The 20,711-nt window shown below is 32.4% G+C and overlaps 1 protein-coding gene across 10 annotated transcripts in view; it reads right to left on the bottom strand.

Annotated features, from left to right (window-relative positions):
• LOC118075140 (uncharacterized) overlaps positions 1–20,711 on the bottom strand; it is a 149,919-nt gene that overhangs the window by 51,526 nt on the left and 77,682 nt on the right. For all 10 annotated transcript variants that reach the window (XM_035096815.1, XM_035096814.1, XM_035096813.1 and 7 more), the window contains one exon: positions 4,831–5,089. In XM_035096815.1, coding sequence (XP_034952706.1) covers positions 4,831–5,089 — 259 coding nt within the window. The remainder of the gene's footprint in view (positions 1–4,830; positions 5,090–20,711) is intronic.

Raw genomic sequence — 20,711 nt, 5'->3', positions numbered from 1 at the left:
AATTAATATTTTGAATAATCTACAAATGAATTTTAATGTCGAAACAACTATTGGAAGTTGAATTTGCTAGAAAGTATTAGTTCTTAATCTTGTGTCAAGTCAATATTGGATACTAGAGTATATGATGAACTTGCGAAATTTAGATCCAAGTCCTATTCCAATATTTAACGGTTATATTTGCTTGTTCAGTAATAATTGGTTAGAATATCTATTTTATTTGATTGATAAATTGTCTTTGTCATATTGATTCTTTAATTAATTACCTTTAAAATACAGTTTAATTTTATTTACTATACTTGTGTATTTTTTTTTTCTTCGAAAAATGATTGATTGCTTTGTTTAAAAATTAAATATTTACTTACAACCTTATTACTCTAAAGAGAATCACGTTAAATAGATTTTGTAATTTAACTGGTAAATTCTATTCCAGGCTTCTATACATGATGCCTCTGACATAGATAGCCTACTATATTCAGAATAAAAGTGATAATGATATATACTAAAGTGAATATATCCATGGGTTACATTAACCCAACAACAAAACAGGTGAGATGTGCAAGCTTATATTCACTTCCAGGTTATCATTATATTAGTATGGAGAATAGTAATCCTGAATCGTGGGATGGCAATTTTCTTGACATCAGTGAACTCAAGATAGAGAAGATAAAGGGTAGAAGAGAAGGTACTAAGAGTGCTTTGCTTAGTTTACTATCATCGTAAGCTCTGGGTCAAGCGAGACTCCTTTATCATCCAACCTTCAAAGGAGTATTTTTTTTCAAGCTCTTGGACTGGACGATAAAGTGTATGGAGATGCAACGGGCTAAGGAAGGAATACTTTGATCTTTTCAAGAGGAATTTCGTAATCTGGTCTACAATAATGTCTTTTGTCTTTGAAAAATAGATGGATAACCGTAAGAGTAGTCATTGCTGGTGATGGTGGTCAGCCGTTGATGGAATCGGATTAATTGATGATAAAAAATGTTATAGTATTTTTTGTTAATTAATTTAAATATATCGAAGGTTATGATACTGCTGATGGCAAGTAGTTTAGCATTCCTTTATTATTTTAGAAATTTATGATAGAAGAAAGTTGAGCCAATTTATCTTGAACGAAAGAAAGCAATTATTCAATAGAAGTGAAAGAATAAATAACTCGATATTGAATATCCTGATGATGTTATTGTGATAAAATAATGCACAATAATATACGAAGTGAATTAAAGAGGGAATAAAATAGAAAAGAAGAGGAATAATAGATAGAAGTAGAATTTATTTTCTGTTTAGATCAGCGAAGAGGTGGTTTAAAGGGTGAAAGGGGTGTGTTGGGATGTAGTTGGCATAAAGTCAAACGGCATTCATAATTTACGTACTTTCGTCTGTGGCCGGTAGCACCAAAGCCGCACACCCCGCACACTCCTTCCTGGAGTATCACAATAATTTCTACGCGATGGAGGTTTGAGAGCGATTGTGCAAACGCGTTCATGTGTCTCACGTTTATTCATTCTTCTCTCTTACTCTTGCACTCGGTGGCCCCCGAGAGTGTAACCAAACACCCCTGCCCATTTCATCGCTTACACACACCACCAGAGCCACTATTATGAATTCAACCCCCGCGTGGATACCCCTACTGAGCCAGCCACGACGACTGTTCGGAAAACACGAGGATTTATGGCAAACGCTTGGGCCAACGATGCATTTCGTTAATTATTTCCCGACCTACAGCCTTTCTACCACACTCCCACTTTCGCTTTATTTTATTATATGTATCTCTCTAGGTGTGTAAGTGTCTATGCACATATAATCAACGTTAATTCACCACCACGACCTATATATTCGAATTTCATTGATATCCAGAGGTTTTCCTCTAACCTCCAACGATTTCAAAGCTTTTATGAACTCCACAAATTATTCAATTTAGAATTACTGTATTTATTGAAACCAGTGCTACAATATTGTACTTTTGGATACGAGTTTTGAACAAATGAGCATCTTTTGTTCATCAACTTCAACAAAACATTTTTTATAAATATTTATTTAAAATTGAAAATAAAGTGATTCTATCTAGATGTAAGATTTTTTTTAAATTCATGTGAACCTAAAGCCAATTATTAATTTATTCATAGTTGTGAGTGACGATGTGAAAAAATTTAAAAATCTAATAATTAGATGATTTTTTGTGCTATTATCCATAAGTGATGGATTAATTAGATTTTTGAATTTGAAGATCCAGATATAGATCTTAAAAGTGTAATTTCCTTGTTCTTTAGTTCCTTCCAAGAGGTTAAAACATATAATATACTTGATTCTAGAGACTAGTATGGGGGGATTCGAGTCAAAATTGAATCGGCTTTAACGAAGCAGACAGAACGCAGAAAAGCTTGAGATTTTTTCCTTCTCGAGCTTTTCTTTTCCTTTATCTCGACTTGTAGTCTACTATAACATACCAAGTCTCGTGACTTCAATTCACGTTCGTACTTTTTTTCTGATGCTCCTAGGGAACTTGTGCACGTACTACCCCTCTACGTGTCCCTTAACTGAGTCTTAAATACGTGACGCCAGGATAATGGGGAAGATTTCACAGCCGAGATCCATCGTAAACCGAACGAATGCTTCAACCTGTCGTACGTGTATTCGATTTCTCTTGAGAAGATTGTTAACTTGGAAAAATTTCTAATCATCTTACCTATTATTTTTCTCATCGATTTATCATTGCTAATTTCTTATATATTTCATACCTTGAGCTAAATATCTTTGCGATAAAATTTTTTCTCTTCATTAACTTCTTTCCTTTTCTTGGATTGAGATCTAATGTTGTTATAATGTAACAAAAATACTAGTTAATTACATATTGTAGGAGTTTAACTCTTTTAATATTTATAGAAAAAATCTTCAACTGTAAATCGAGAGACTACAATTGTTTTCTTCACAATAGAAATGCTAAGATTTTATGCCCTTTCTACTTCCATTTCTTGCCTTTTTGAACAGTTTAAGTTTTTCCGCTCTCTTTTTCAGCTTTAAGCACGCCCATGAGCGTCCAACTTATAACGAGAATTGCTCTCCGAGCAAACTTACCACGATAAGTTTCGAATATACTGTTTTTGATGTAGTCGTGTATATGTTTGTGAGTTACCTTACGTGAGATTTTGTTTGTCTTTGTTTTTTTTTTTTATATCCATTTCTAGCTATTTTTTTGTCTAAAGTACTTTTAGGTAAAAATCTACATGTTGTGGTTACGCTTTTTCACTGAAAAATACTCTGATATCTCTATATTTGAGCATAAAATTGTTATTATCTTGTGCTTTCAAGTCATTTTGGATTTTTAATGACACTGAGCTTCAATTAAATTCACAGAAAATTTTTTTTTTCCTAGATGATGCTTAAAAGATCAAAAGCTCGAGCTTGATTATAATATATGGTTTACTTTTCAAAAGATTTATTTTTAAATAGAATTGATTATAAAAAAAATTTGTAATGAGAATAAAAGCTTTCCGTCGTTGATATTTATAAAAGAAAATTTTTTCAGATGAAAAAAAATGAGAGAAGAATTTGAAAAGGATAAGAGTGAGATAATTTGGAATATGTTATTGAATATTACATAATATTTAATGAATTTTTTATAGCTACTTAATCAATTTATGTTCTAACCCGTATATTTTTTTTGGTTATCAGATGTTTTTGCCTCAAAGCATATTTGAACCCTCATAGTTTTATTTAAAGGAATGTGCGTATTCATATATTTATATCTATGTATATGTATATATATATATATATATATATATATATATATATATATATATATATATATATATTGATGTATTTACATCGGAAATTTAACAAAGCCCGTATCATTTGGAAGTTAAAATGATGGGGAAAGAATGGAAAACCACCCTATTTACCTCCTACCTCTCTTTTTCAACACATTCACTTGGAAAAGCCATACCGAGGGATAATTTGCATCAAGTTACTATCTTTCCTCTCTCTGTTGTTGCGGCTTTTTTGAATACTAACAATGTTGGGCTCTACTATTCTAGTATATTCTGATCCCTTTTATAATTGGAAAATTTTGATGGTTATTCAAAAATTTCCTGTGAGTGAATTTGAATGTATAAAATTTAATACATGAACGTGTTTGACAGATTTCAATTTTATGAATTTACGCATAGCCTTTGAACAATGAACATTTTGTTCGTCTACTAAAATATTTTTCTTCTTTTTTTCTCTATTGTTTTCGTTTACGCGATTTAGTTTGAAAATTATATCAAAGAATATTTAAACAAAAAATCTGATTGAAAATATGACAAATAAATGTTTCAATAAAATTATACTTTCAAAGAAGTTTGGAATCAATTACGGCTTTAATCTTTATCAAATTAGTTATTTAATTGGCTAATCAGATAAAATAACAGATCTTTAATTTTATATTTTCCTCAATCTCTAAATAATTATAATTATTTCAAAAATATGGGTGTTATACTTGATAAACTGATGAAAATGCGTTATTTATTGTTATTACGTCATACAAGCCACTAGATAAACAGATTTTCCTACGACTCGATAAATCGTCCGGAAGAATTCACTTGGTTGATTCTGATTTACTTTCTCCCTCCCCTTCTCTCATCGACAAGACATTTTGATTCGGGAGTGCCCTCTTCTCCTTTATACTTCTTGGGTTTATCCCAAAAGTCTTTTTATCTCGCGACAAAACATCTCACCATTTCCAAGCTCTAGATTATTCCGAATCGTTTAAGGGATCGCTCTAAGACCCTCTCTTTTATTTCTTTCAACATACCGATGATATTATTTATTGGTGAAAATAATGAGTAGACTCACCAGTTTCAGCTGAACCAAGTCTAAGCACAGCATCACCTTGAAGGGAAATCGAAAGCGTGGCTGTGTCTTCTAGACGTGCAAGCACCTCCTCAGGTATATCTTCAGGTTCGCGGAGGCGGAGGGTTACTTGACCTCCGCCTCCGCTACTCTGTCCACTTGCACCACCGGGACTCGTTGATGCAGAATACATGAACACAGATCCGTATCCATGCAACGACTGCAGAGGCAGCCTTACACCTCCTACTTCGCCGACCGGACCCTGAAGTTAACATTTAAAAATGCCCAATGTTATTGAATTAATCCTTTCCATCATCATTCATATTATTTATTATTATTTTGAATTTTTTTATTATTTTAAGAGAAAAATTTTTGTTTTAATTATTTCAATTTATTTTTAAGATATTTAATTAAATTCCATATTCCTTAGTATCTACACAAACGGAATGGCATCGTTAAAATAACAATCGAAAAAATGTTCATTTTCACAGAAATAAAATAAATAAAACTTATTTATTAAGTTTAGCTTACCGGTATTTTAACTAAGATATTTATTAATATAGTAACGAACATGTTTGCTTAATATGGATAGTAATGCAATGATATATGTGTCCGAGCGACATGTTGGATGTTTGGACGATGTATTTGGAGCGGTAATACAAACACGCGTACTGGGCTATTATTTACGTAAATTGATTCGTCCAGCTGAATATTTCCTCGTCGCGTATTTACAAGCTGAGGGAGAGGCACTAGAGGAGGCAGAGGAGTAGAGGTAACGTAGTCTATGCTGCTGCAATGAGAGTCATTTATTTTAATGGTCATTTTCGTATGGCTCTTTAAACATGGCACAACCACACTCAATTGTCGTTTCACTACATGTTGGATAAAAGTAAATTTCATTCAATATGTTTATTCGTTCCAGATTTAAAAGAGAATTCAATACTGCTCTATAGCTCAACATTGTTTATTACTTACTCTTTTTTTTTCAGAGTAATAATACCGATTTTTATGACTAGTATAAGGGTTGATGATGGTTATGACTGATAATATTTAGACATTTTATTTTAAAACTAACATCAAAGTATATTGATATATTCAAATATAGTTTGAATATCGAACAAAATTTACATAAGTAGAAATATGTATTTAAGTGAGCTTTCAAACTGATTGGACGTCCCTGAAACAATATTTCCAAGTGGCTTGACGGTGAAAGACCACGTTTGAAAAACTCGTTCGGACCACAACGATGTGCCAACCGATAGACGTGTATATATTGGCATTGCATGAAGAGTTGTTCGGATGCAAGAGAGAGAACAAGACAAAATGCGTATAGTGCAATTTATGTGACCGCAATTCATCTCGTGAATGGCATTTGAAACAATAATATGATGTAAAGCTTTTTCAATCATTTCTCTTTCTACTTTTTTTTTTCATTTTCTTTTTTTTTTACAGTCTTATGAATGTTTGAAATTATTTTTTCGTGTAAAGAAAGATGGTGGATTAAAGTAGACAGGAAATAATATACAGAGAGTGAGCTTTTGATGAAGAGAGAAAGAAAGAATCATTGAAGAGACTATAGGAGGGATGGAAGGGGATGCGTTGGAGAATTTAATCCAACCCCAGTGCGAACTGCCAAGTCCGAGGGCCAAACCCCGTGAGATTTTGAGCGAATTTTGCAGCTGACAAGGGTGCGGCTTTCGTTTGTTTTATCCTTTCATACCATCCGCTCTTACAAAACTCGTCCTATTTCTTTATTATTATTTCTTTTCCTTATTAAAAATACGTCTTTATGGATAGTCAACTGTTAGATAGTCTCCATTTGCCTAAAAAATATTCATTTGTAATTGAAGAGTTGTAATAAAAAATATCCACTAAAATTGATTATTATCCCATTAGATATGCATTAATGTAACTTAATATCATCTCTCTAGTACACAAAAGCAAATATACTATATTATATAAGCATACACGAGATATTTAAATGAATGCAGACTGATATAACATAATTTATTCTTTCTCAGATCACAAATTGCTTCTTTTGAGCCTTTCGCCAAGATCTATTTTTTTGAGAATTTTTCTCTTTCTATGATATTTAAATGTCTAATAATAAATAAATAGAAAAAGCTGGATAAAAAAGTACATGAGAACTTTTCCAACAAAGTTTTGGTCTTTATCAAATTTTATCGTTTACAAAAATGATTGATGATTAATTCTTGCTCTCCTGTGGTGAAAGCTGTTTTCGTTATTAATTATTAACATTTTAGACTGGACAAATTCTCACGTAAAATATTTTTTGTAATAGCATACAGTAGTCGAAACGAATAAAAACGTACTTCAAAGAAGTCTAGTGTTTTTTATATGAATTAATTGAAAAATGTATTTTGTTGATTTAAAATTAAATTTACTATAATTAAATATTAAATGTAAACTTCAAAACAGTTATTTAATTTTTTTGGGTTTATTCCTTGTCCTGTTCTAGGACAATTTGGTGAAACTTGATCTAATGTTGAATCAAGAATAAACCTGTCTTACTTCCTGCAAGGGTTGTGACAATGAAAATAAAATTGTGATTGATGAGTTGCTGATACGATCATCTGTTATTTATTCGTTGTTTTTTGGACAAAATAAAAAGGTCCATTTTCATTTGGACATTTATGTCTCGTTTTTTATGAGTTGAAATTCTTAGAGTAATTTTGTTAGATGCAAGAGACGTGGGTTGACTTGAAGTAAACGTCGTAAGTAGAGCGATCGATTTACGAACGTGACATACAGAGAGTCAAATACTGTTTGGAGTCTGAGAGATCTAGATCTCCCAGAGGATGCTATAAACACAGTGTAACCCAAGATGAAAAGTATTACCAAGTTTCTTATTTTTATGAAAGGGGAGATTTCAAGAGAATGCATTACTTATTTGCTCAATTCATGTTTATATTGATATATTGATTATCAATAAAGAGCTTCATTTTTTGTCCCTTGAGTTTTATGTTGGTACCTTTTATTATGACACTCGAGTGCAGCAGCTTTTGAAACATATCATCTTGTTTTACGATCATCTTGTTGACAAAAATATCCGGTGGAGAAAAGTCGACTAGTATAAAATACGAGTAACTCATGCCAACACTCAATGTGGCGCCAAAAATTATCTATAGTGGCGTGGAACTTTAGTTTTCGAAACGACAAACAACCGGAAATACGGAAGAAATGCTTTTAAGTTATGTCACACTGTCGTATAACTTTAAATTGTTTACTTTATCCAAAACACTATTTTTTTGATGGTTAATAGTCAATCAATAAATAAAATGAATATTTATTTCTTCACAAATATTTTATTCATTACGTTAATTAGGAATCAATATTTTTACCTATTTACTTATATTATTTGAAAAACTTTCTGCTAGAAATCTATTTACAATGTTTAAAGTATTTTTTAAATTCATAATTTTTTAATTTCGAGGCTACTTAAAATAGATTTTGATATCCTTTAATCAGGACAGTTTAGATACAAAAGTAAAAAAGATTAGTAATGTCGTCAGGATGCTTCAAATTGACTTTGTAAATTGGAGCATTTTTTTTTTCTGCAAAACATTGAAGATAAAAAAGCAAACAAAAGCCATTCCCATTGGTCATTTTCACAAGCGACTATTTTTTAAGATAAAATTTGGCAATCGAAGTGTGTAAATGACAGGTACCCAAAATGCAAATATGTCCTCAATTGTGTTCTTTGTTTACTCTACTAGTTATTTTTCTTTTATTTTCCATTTTTTTTTACTCTTTCATGTGTTGTGTCTCGTTGAAAATTTATGGTTCGCTTGTGGCATTGGTGTTACGGCTCGTCCGTTTTGTACGAGGGTTCGAGGCTATTTCGTTATTCCGAAACATTCGCTTTAATGACTCGCAGGCTTTCAAGAATAATATGCGCAACGCTCGTTCAACAATGCAATGCTGTCGATATTTCAAGACAACTCTCACGCAGAGTTCACCTTTCATCAATTTTTTTTTTTTACTATCCTTTGTTGTAGTTTTTCTCTTGCTTTTCTTTTTTGTTCTTTAATTAATTGAAAAAATAAAACTCTGTTCTACTTTCATCAATACATCAATTAAACAATGAATGTTTACAATGATTTTTCAGATGTCACGGCGATCTCATAAAAGTCAGAAAAAGTTTATATCCAAAAGAATCTCAAGAAATTGAGTTGGCAATATTTTGATTTTTTCAAATTAAATTATTAAATTTTTTTCGAGCATCAAGATATGATAAATAAATATTGTTAAGAATTTTTTTTTTCTTATCTATTTTTCTCTATCTATTTTTCTCTATCTATTTTTTGCTCGTGTCTGTACAGCATCGTAGTGGCAGCGCACACGTTCATTTAATGTTGTTAGATTTTTCCTTTCGCCTTGAAATATTTTCAAGTAAAAGTGGCCATTTTAGTTCTTGTACGGTTATAAACATTTGTTTTCCTTAAAACACCCGTAAAATAAATACGATGAAATTTTACAAATTATTCTGAATTGAATATTCATAAGTTCTAGTGATAGATTTTCATCAGATAAATTTGGACAACATTGAGAATACCGAACGATATTAGAGCAAACTAGAAGCAATGTAAATTTCACTTGAAAAGTTTGAAAATTTTTTTTATTTGCAAAAACGATATTATATTGTAAATTGTACGGGTACATAATTTCATCAGATTACTTGATAGCAAATCGTTGGGTTCGACAACCGATCTTTCAAAAGTCTTAAAAAAAAATGTCCATTTTTATGAATACAGGACGGGAAGAATAAAATTCCCTCGGGGACTACAGGTTACTACTGAAACGTCTGAAGAAATGGTTTCACTCTGATAGGCTAACGGTGAATTTGACGGAAAAAAAGCTCGACAAACTTTTCAGATAAACATTTTTAGAAAATACGACATATCCAGAGACAGAAAAGTGAGGCTGAATTTGCTTTGGGTAACCCCCGAGGAATTTTTTTTTTCTTCCACCAGGGTAGAAAAGTAGTAAGGGATAAATCAACCAAAAGATACTCAAACCGTAGTAATAAAATGAGAAAACTACTAGTGTTATTATTTATTGATTATTGAGTAGAATAAATTAATATAATGACGAAAAACAGTCCACGAAAGAAATAAAAATTTTTCCAATTGGCGTAGTCACATTTCTTCGGTTGGACATGGTAATAAAAATTCGTATTACGTTGCCAACAATGTTCTCTTGAGGTACGCGAAAATTGCCGAGTTGAACACAAGTGCCACGACGATGAATTTATTGTCGTATTCTATTTCTATCTTACTTTCTCTCATGGCAGCTTATTTTTGAGACAAGTGTCTCACTCACACACTTTAGCACGATGCGAAAAATGAAAATGCCAGGCGGTGACGGCCGTGACGAAACATAACTTTTTCATTTCCTTCTTACTTCCGTCTTCCGTAAAGCAGTAGGAAGCAGTAGAGGCTAGAGAAGCAGCCAACCAGTACCTCCCAACGTTTTATCCAACGATGGTTGGTGCCTGCTGCAACACCATCCTCCCAAGGCGGACCTTACCGTCACGTAACCTCTGTACGGAATATCTTTTGTACGTGAGGCTTCTGAATAAACATGCTGTTGGATATACTATAAAAGCACCGGAAGGACTCGTGAGAAAAAGCCCAAGAAAGTTTCGTTGTTGAAGTGTAGAAAAACTGCCAGATGCGGTACTTTTTGAACCGAGTGATACTGAGAATGTCTATCATAATTCATTAAAAAACATTAAAAAAGCTTTGAATTGAGAAAAAAGTTCTTTAAAATGACTAGTATTCATAATTGTATTTATCATCATTTGAAAATGATCTTTTGAATGCATTTGGATCCATCTAAATACAATTATTTTCGAGGTACGTTAATTTTTCGGAAATTTTATCGAATTTTCAGAGAATAGAATAAGTCATCAAGAAGCTTTTGAATTGTGCTTAAAAGCTATTAAATAAAAATGTTTTCGAGCAAACGCGAGGTAGTGCTGTCGACTACACACTTTTCACTTCCTGCTAGTTGGTAATTACTTGGCATTTCGTCGGAATCGTCGTTTAGTTTCGTCAGGATGAGTTTGCACTTGAATGGACGACACTATATACAATCAGGATTTGGTCTTTTGGACTTTCTCTATGTATATGTAAACTGGCCACCTATATATTAAGTCTGACACATGCACACTAATGAACATTACGTACATAAGTGCTTACAAACCAGCCATCTACCCTCGTGGCCACAAATTCTCGGTCTCTGCTACTTTTCTCCCTCGAATCCTCCACTGGCCAAGGTCGCTAGCACACCCGCAGATCCGTTTGGAGCTTAAACCGTCGCAAGGTACGCTTCCAACTTGGTCGTAGTGGAATTATGTTTGAGGGGTTGGTATAAGTGTATGTATGTATGCGTGTGTATATGGGTGTTGGGTTGGTTGGGAGAAATGGTACGAGATGAAAAGGAGAAAGAGGAGAGACCGCTTAAGCAGCTTTCGTCGCACAACTCTGCAAGCTCTCGCAGCGCCAGTTTTCGTACTAATATTTGCCACTCGAGTCCACGAGCCTCTTTTCAACCCTAATCTTTCTCTCCCTTTTTCACTCCTCTCTCCTTTCGTTTATACTATCCTTCCCCCTTCCGCCTATGACCTGCTAAATCCATTTACCAATTTTACTACTGTCAACAATACTTTCTATGCTTAGATTACAAATTAAATTCCACTTTCGGCATTTCATCATCGAATACAGATTATTATATTTTCATTTCAAGATCAATATTCAGTTAATAAATTTATTATTAAAAACATTTTATTCAAGATTTATTTTATTGTTTCCTTTATAATAATATAAGTGATGTTATTATTTCGCAATCACATTAGCTAATGAGCAGAAGGCTCGAGGAAATTTGAGGTCACGTAGAATCTCAACTATTGGGAAACCCTCCGAAGGGAGTTTACATTAGTCACACTTGTGCATCAGTCATACCAAGAACGTATTCACTTGGGAATATTTAACGCCACTGCTAAATTACTGACGTTAGTGGACGGCATTATGGAACATGATGACTACTTCGAACTATTTTGAACCCAAGAGACAATAGTGATAAGAGCATTAGATTTAGAAAGATATTATATGCAAGTTTACATGAAACAACATATAATATCATTGTAAATATCAGATATTCAGTTTTTATTTGTTACTAAAAAGACTTTTTTCAATCACAGAAAGTTCTCTAGTCCTATAGTTAATGAAAAAATCCTCTCGTGGAAAAGCCATGGCCGGTTATCGTCATAATGTCGTCATATCCGTTATTGTTTTCTTCGGGTGTTGATTAGTTGTTAGAAGTAATGGCGGAAGAGATTTTTAATTTAAAAATAAAATATTTTTTTTTTTTTGATTCACGTATATAATACGATGTTAAGCACGTGCAGCGCGCCAATACCCTTTGAGTAATTATAAATCGCTTCTTAACAATTTTCTGAAGCTTGATAATAAAAATCACGAATTTTTCCAACACATAAAAGTGAGGTGGTTTATAGGGGGAAGATAAAATATCTGATAATGCAATGCAGACAAAACGACCACGATTATCGCTCGGATGCACGCGATTTAATAGCTGGCGTGGCAAACAATCAGAAATGTTGCCAGGTATGCCCAGCTCACGTGAATCTCGCCAACTGATAACAAATATTGCATAAATAAATGTGACATGACTCATCCAATGTCACCGCGAGTAATTTTTGGAATAACAAAAATTACAATAAAATTCGAGATGATGTGAAAAAAATACAGTCAAAATAAATATTTGGTATTGCATTTATGCTGTTGGATTATTTACAAATAACAAACAATAAAAACGAGAATAATGATAAAAAATAAAATATGAGACACAAAGTTAACTAAATTGGATTGCTACTATATTTTTTGTTGAGTAGTGATGAAATATTTTTTATTGTATTATTATTACGTTGTCAAAAACATGTTATGCGATGTCTTTTCCTATTCCTTCACTCCTTCATTCAAGAGCTCATTCAGGAAATTGTAAATTTTTCATTGATGAGAGGCAATGTCTCAAGTTAATATCAATATTTTTTTTAAAATTTGAACCGAACTTTATTTCTTTGAAATATAAACAGTCCACCATCTTGTAAAATAAACAATACAATATTTTTTTATTTCGTTTGTTTTTCGACTTTTTGTTTTCCGGCACTCGCAGTGTGCCAAACAAAAGCTGGTTATTCGTACGGAACACTAAGTATAAATCGAGAGGAGGGAATAGAATAGGACGATGTTACACCCCTTGTATGTCCGCCCACAGTCAGATACAAGTTACAAGCATTATCTACCTCGATGAAGAATCTCAAACTATTTTTCCTTTTCTTTTTGCCTCTTTTATTTCCCTTAACTCTTACTCATTTTTTTTCATATTTTTTTTTCATCTTTTCTTTTCCCTGTCTGAGCTTATTCGCTTCTCTTTTCGAAGGTTTTGCCGAGCCAGCAGTTGCTCTGAAGAGCCCACATCGAACGCATATACTTTCTTTTCAGTAGTTCAAACTCATTCCTTTTTTTTCCCTCTTCTCTTTTTCCTTTTTTCTAACTTTACTTCGGAATGTTAATGACTTTAGCAATATACACTAAGTAGTCGTGACTCAAACTTTTGTTTAAAGATAGTTAATTTCTATGTCCATGTGCATGTATTCAATGTAACTATTGGCAATTTGAAGCGTAAAAAATTTCACAACAAAATACTTTAATTATATATAATGATCTAGTCAGGCATAATTAGTCAGTTCAATAGAATTTTTCAAGTTTAATATTGTGATAATCTTGATGGACAGGTGCTTAGATTTAGGACGTTGTGCCTCAAATGGGTTAAAAACAATCCCACAATTATTTGAAAGAATTATTTCAACAAAAAATGTATATATTTTAAATAATATTTGTCTTACTTCTGATTGCTCTGAACTTTATTATATTGATAGAGATTATTATTTTTTATTTTATTTATCATAATTTTTATAATTCTATTCCATTTCTAACTATTATATGAAATCATCTTACAACGTTTATCTTTGTATTTTATTTTTTTTTCTCATTCTCATTTTTTCAAACCGCAGCAATCTAAAAACCTAGTTATCCGTATCACAGTGAAACTCAGCTCTGATACATGATTTGTATTTATACAAAATCAGTTTTAACTATTTTATGTAAAAAATCGATACCTCTCATAAATTCAAGTGTGTCATTCGTTTTCATATTTTTTCGATACATCTACACTAAAAATAAAAAAAAAAACGTTCACATAAAATTCGGCTTTAAGTTTCATAAAAGTGCATTTCTTATGTTACTACTCTTGACAGAATCCAAAATATTTCACGTTGCATCAAACTCGTATGTATATAAGTATATAAGTACATATGTACATGAAGGAAATGTCTTGTAGAATTTCTTGATGCGCCATCGTCAAGATGACGTGGAGAATGAAAGGATAAGTTTCAAGGTATGTTGCAAAACTAGAGAGGGAGCAAAGCGAGGAGAAGACTTGCAAATCGTTTGACGCAAAATTCAACTCATTCGACTGACAAAAAGTATATATATTGAAGATTGGAAGAGAATGCAAAAGAGTGATATAAAGGATAGAAAATAGATACAAATTTTAACGTCTAGATTTTTATTTACATTGAAAGAAATATTACATTCAAGCAATCTTTCTTTCCACAAATTTCTCTCTTTTTTGTTGCTATTTTTCGAATGGGAATTTTCCATTTATTCGGCTTCTGTCTGTCTGCTGTGAAAATGAGGAGGGAAGAATAGAACAGAACGATCTCCATTACCATTTATAGTGATTCTTGAATCACGTTTTCTAGCCTATATATTTTTGTTCACCCAAGGTACACACTTTGTATTTTTCTTCCTAACTTATTTCATACTTTCAATCTCATGCTCAGATGATTGGAGTGTCAACAAATCCACCAAATATCAAAAAACAAAAATTTATAATGATGGAATATTTGGGGTATTTTTCTCTATTAAGAAAATTTATTGAAAATATTCTCACTGGAAATAATGAATAGAAGTGAAGCTATCTAATCTGGCCGAACTTTGAGATCTGTATTTTCCTCTTTTCTTCTTATTCCAATTTTATTTTATGATGTAGTAAAGTGTTAAAATGCTTCTCATAACGATATCTATTCTATACTCAATCTAAAGAAAAATAAACCATCATAAAAATATTTAATTTCTCTTTTGTGAGTCAATTTATTGAAAAAGCCATATAGATAACAAACTGTTTGTACTATTTTGGAATATACTAGCACTCCGAGTCACGTCGGAAATTCAGGACAAAGCGAATCACGTACATCACCTTATAAAAGTAGAATGTAGGCCGTAAAAAAATAATAAACTTGAATCTCGAGACATTCATGACCTCTTTTATATTAAAGTGTAGGTTGGTATAAATATGAAAGGAAAGATTGTGGAAAAAGAAATTAAAAAGAAGTAAAATAAAAATAAGAATGGATCTTTTGTGTATATCTGTATGGTGTATATACTCGTCACTATTCAAGCAACGTAGCAGACTTTATCTTTTCGCGCGATTTGACAAAAAGCACTGAGTGCACGTGGTAAGTTTGCTGAAACAAAAGCTCCTTACGTGTCCTGACGTCGACTATTCTATTGTTTGATACGACTAAATTAGAAAAAAAAAATCTTCCTGTCCAAGTAAATATTTCTCGTGATACAACTAAAATAAAAGCCGTAAAAGTGATCACTCGAAAGAATCAATTCTAGTTCCGTTCCAATTCGAATTGTCAAAAATAAATACAACTTATTCTTACTTAGTTGTAGAATTTTCTTTTGTATTTTGTATTTTATTTTATTGTTTTATTTGGCTCAAGTATTTTAGTCGATTTTTATTTTCTCCAGTTTCCGTCTTGTCCAGAAGACTTCTGGAATACTTGAGGTTTGGCTTGCGAAGCGTAACGGTGACTCCGCCGAGAAATCAACGAACTGTAAGAATCTCTCTAGCCTTTCTCCCATTACATTTCGTCTCTACTATCGTATAGTCGTATAGACCGTTTCCATGAACTTCTGAAAAGCCCATGCACCGCACATTTTCCAACTCGTGGCATCGCAAATCCTTTTGGAGTCCCATGAAAATTATTGGCTAGACTTTGCAAGACCTCATTTTTTATTTCTATGCAAAAGCCTCTGGATATCAAGATTTAAGGTAGATATATACTCTAGTGTATTTAAAATAATTCTAAAAATATCTCCAAGTAATTTTCAATTATCAATTCATGATATAAAGTATGTTACTATTTCTCCACATATTGATAAAAACATCAAACTAGACTTAAAAAATTCCTTCTCAAATAAATCTCACTTCAAGGAATATCTAGCTTTTTCTATTTTCCATCTAAACATCTCTCCAATTTAGAGCTTGATATGCAGATGTTGATTAGAAAAGGTATGAATTTTAGATAATATTGATTCGTCATTTAATCTATACGATAGAGTATTTACTATCGAAATAGACTTGAAGTAAAATCATCAAGTTTCAGGTCAACATGTAGAGGATGTTGGTATTCCTGGCATAGCACTAGGTGCATGTTCACTGCGGCGTAGAGATCAGCGATTCGTAGAGCATTTGGAAGTTGGAGAAACGATCTAGCATGCTTTCCATCGCCTTCAACTTATTGCTGAGACTTGGCTGGCTAAACTGCATCGAAAGTAAGGAAGCATGATGTAGCAAGGGCTAGCGAAGAAAGAGAAAAAGGAATAAGTGAAAAAAGATGGTTAAATTTTTTTTCTTTTACCCCTTTACTCTCTGAACTAGTTAAATCATCCAGCCGCGGGCCAAACGTCGCGGATTCAGGACACGTAAAAGGAATTTATTTGAAGCGTGTATGCTTGGGGTGAGTTTCCGTCGAGTTCTGTTGGATTCTCAGTGTGATATGCATCCACCAACTTGTCTCTGACTCTTACTACACTGCCAGCTTTCTCATCTTCCCCTTTGCTCTCTATGGATCTTTACTTGCCAACTGAATTCGCGAATTTCTTGGACTACTTCAGGTTGGTAACTTTAAACTGATGGCTTATCAGAAAGTCCCTTCGCTTGCTCACAGGCTCATTCCATTACTTCTTGTGCCGACAACTTTCATCAATTCGTGTAGATTCCAAACTTGCTTTCCTATCTCAATCCAACCCTCTGGATACATCATTCAGTTAATGGCTGCCCTGAGAGTAGGGTTGACAGATCCTTCATTTGATTATTTTTTACCAAAAATCACACAGTTTGCGTGGCTGATTTTTGGTTTACCTTCAAACATATTATCAACAATTATCATTTAAAATGCGAAATAATTTTTATTGCTTCCAATTGTGGAAGATTTATTGAATATGATTCAATATTTGGCAAAAATTCGTTGGCCAGTGTATCCAGCAAAGTATAATTGGCAAAGGGAATAATATTCCAAAACAAATTTTTTTCTAATCAACATTTATTTATTGTCATTCTTATTCTGCTCTCCTCCCTTTAGTATGAATTTATTTTTCTCTACTAATTTTTTTGGTGTACTTGGCGATGCCAAAGAAAAGATTGAATAAAATAATAACTGAAAAGGTTTTTGATGTGAGAGACAGCTGACACGTGGGTGGAATCAAAAGTAGTGCTTGTGATATGTCCATGTTGATGTGTCTGCTGTCAGCTGCTGAATTGCCAAACGGAATAAATTTGTCGCGGAATTTCTATATTAATGACAAGTAATCCATTCAACTGTAAGCTGAAGCTAAATTCCTGTTATCCAGACGATCGAATATTGTAGCGGGTGATACTCATGTAGAGTTAAAGGGGATGAGAAGAAAGGGATCACTGATGTGAATTTAATTTCCGGGAATCTAGAGAATCCTTTGCTTGTTATTGGTCATTATTCACCACGAAAGCATGCTTCTCTTTATTGAAGTGATCTAGTCGAAGAAAGGTACACTATCCTCATTCAGATATTTATTTCATCATTGAAAAATGATTAATTAATTATTTTGACTTGAAAATTTTGGGTACAATAATCAAGGAATAACCTGATAAGCGACCTCCAGTCAATTTATACTTTGTCGTAATGTGAATAATAAATTTCACGAAAGATATTCGTTGAAATTCAGTAGGAAAATGCAAGCGTCAGTGTTGAAGCACGGGATATTTTTCTAAGTTGGGTAAAAGAGAAAAGCTAAGACTGAAAGAAAAATAGTGTTCCGGTAGTGAGAATAAAAAAATGGGATATTTTGTGAGAGAATCGATCTTTCGCCATACGAACAAGATGAATCGACTTGGAGAAATCGTATTGGTGTGATGTTTGACGAATAGCCACTGCGGGACGTGGACCCCAGAGGTACGGACAGTTGGGAAAAAATTCGTAAAATAAAATACGTAATTGTGTTGCAGAGAAGTAGGAAAGATATTAATCTTTAAATTAAAATAATATTAATAACAAATAATAAATTTATATATATCTTAATCAGAGTCATATATTTCAAAGTTGATACAATAGTTGGGTATCACTCTATTGATTGACTGAAAAATAAATATCTTGACTGAAGAGAAATTAATTCTTAAGAGAGAAACCGGATGTAGTGAATCCCAGAGGATTTCTCGTAATTCCAATCCAACAAATACCGAAAAAGATATTTGATATGTATCGGGAGCCACATATATGTACGTAATGCTGTGACTGATGTGAAAAGCACTCGATTTTTTATGCCATCCAGAAAGATAGAGTGCCAAGAGACGAAAGGAAATAGACAAAAAAGGAAACTAGAGAAGAAGAAGGGAGGAGAGAAAAGTGTCGTAGCTGAAAGTCAAGAGGATCGGGGGAATAATTTTAGATGTATGAGATTTTTACTATAGTCAAGAGGATGTACATTTTGTGGTGTTGAAAAGTACCCTCTGTGTTGGTACGTAGATTCTTCAGGGAATACGCAAATGTCCAATGTTCTCGTTTTGCATGTAAAATAGTCTTTCAAAAGTCTATATTCAAGAGGGACTAAAACTTTACTTTTTGTCACGATTTCTATTTCAATGTATTTTGTTTTATTACCGTAAAGAAGCTTCTTCGCTATATAGACTAGTGTTGGACGTTTTCAACTCAAGCGTCTGAACGATAAGAGTAAAAGGAGGTTGTACTGCTGTTGCAGTAGCTGTAGCCTCTTCTCGTTGCCAGGATTATTGAATTTCCTGTCATCTCCAGAAGAAATACGCTCTATTTACTTTGGCAGAGAATAAAGGGACGATCTGGAAGCTTGAAAGTGTAAGGAAATCAAAGGAGCGACGATGTTGAGAAACTTTTACACGACACTCACATTTTATTTCTTTATTTTTACAATCGCTATCTTTAATTAAGACACGACAATATCAACTTTTTTTACTGCCTTCTGCAGTTCAAATATTTCAATTTGAATTGAAAAGTTTGTTTATCCATCTCTAGTACTTTTTATCGCTTATTTCTGTGTTGATGGATAAAAAAAATTAGTGACATTTCTTTGATCAGAATTTTTTTTTTTATTGATAAAATTAATAAGAAGGAAATTAATTTACTTTTATTTGAAAATTGCACTTAAATTGAGTTCCGCTTATTGCAAATGCATTAAAAAAAATTTCTTTTCAATAATCTATTTTGTTATTAATATTTGATAAATTATCATTTTTTTATATCATTATGATGATATCATCTGATTGATGAAAAAATGCTAGAATTTTTTTGAACGATAGACTGATTCGATTAAAAGGTTATTTATTACATCCAACAATCATAAAATGATTTTTAATATTTTTTTTCATTCTAATAAACTATCCAATGGTTCTCTCAATCATAAATTAATTGCAAAATCTTCTTTACACATTAAAATGATTTAAGTCGATTTAGTAAAAAGACTGATTGGTCTGCTTGGATGTTACTGCTGCTCTCCATCTTCTTTTTCTTCATCATCATCATCATCATCATCATAACCTTCTCTCTATTCTCTTTCTAAATCTCTTGGAACGAACGTTTCTAATTCGGTATTAGAGACGCACGGTTGCGCACGATAGTCTGATGAGATAAGTCACCCTCGTTCCGCTCGTCCGGTCGTCACCGTGTGTTCGGAATTTCGCTAACAATGCTTTCTATTGTGAGAATGACGTGCACACGCGCTCGCATCGATTCGTATCCTCCAACACGTCGCATAATTGTGCACAAACAAGTCACCCGGGGGAAATAATTAATTAATACTTCATTAATTATTCAATTGATTTTTTACAAGTATTTTTTCATAATTATTGTTCATTTTTTAATACTTAATATTAGAATATTCATTAAAAATATTTCATGGCATTTAACAACAAATTTTATGTGAAAAAAAATGAGTGATTTCAATAAATTGAATTTAAGGTTGATTATTTTAATTAATAGAATAAATTTTTGAACTATAAAGAAAAGATGATTAATTTGTAGCAGAATAAATTTTTTTTTTTCAACAAACTTTTTTAGTGGTGATGAAGAATTTTTTGAAATAATTCTTTGCTCTTTACTAATGATGTTAATTATATATATATATATACATATATGGAAAAAAAAGCAGAAAACATGGCTTTTTTTTATTTTGTAGCTGTTAGTGTATATTATGCTATAATAAATAATGTAAATAAATAATAAATAGTCGGAAAGAGGTAAAAATACAAATAGTGCTTGCAGGTATAGTGCAAGCGTTCGTTTTGGTGCTTCGCATATTTCATATCCAATATTTCATACGTTTTCCCCATTTTCATGCATACTGTGGGAACCATTTGCATTTGGATTTTGCATACTTTATGATTTTCTACGGCAACGGTTTGTCCGCTATGTCACGGTTGCC

The sequence above is a fragment of the Chelonus insularis genome, unplaced genomic scaffold (genome assembly GCF_013357705.1).
Source record: "Chelonus insularis isolate UGA/USDA-ARS -01 unplaced genomic scaffold, ASM1335770v1 contig_146_pilon, whole genome shotgun sequence".
NCBI classification, from domain to species: Eukaryota; Metazoa; Arthropoda; class Insecta; order Hymenoptera; family Braconidae; genus Chelonus; species Chelonus insularis.
This window is presented reverse-complemented; position numbering and strand designations above follow the sequence as displayed.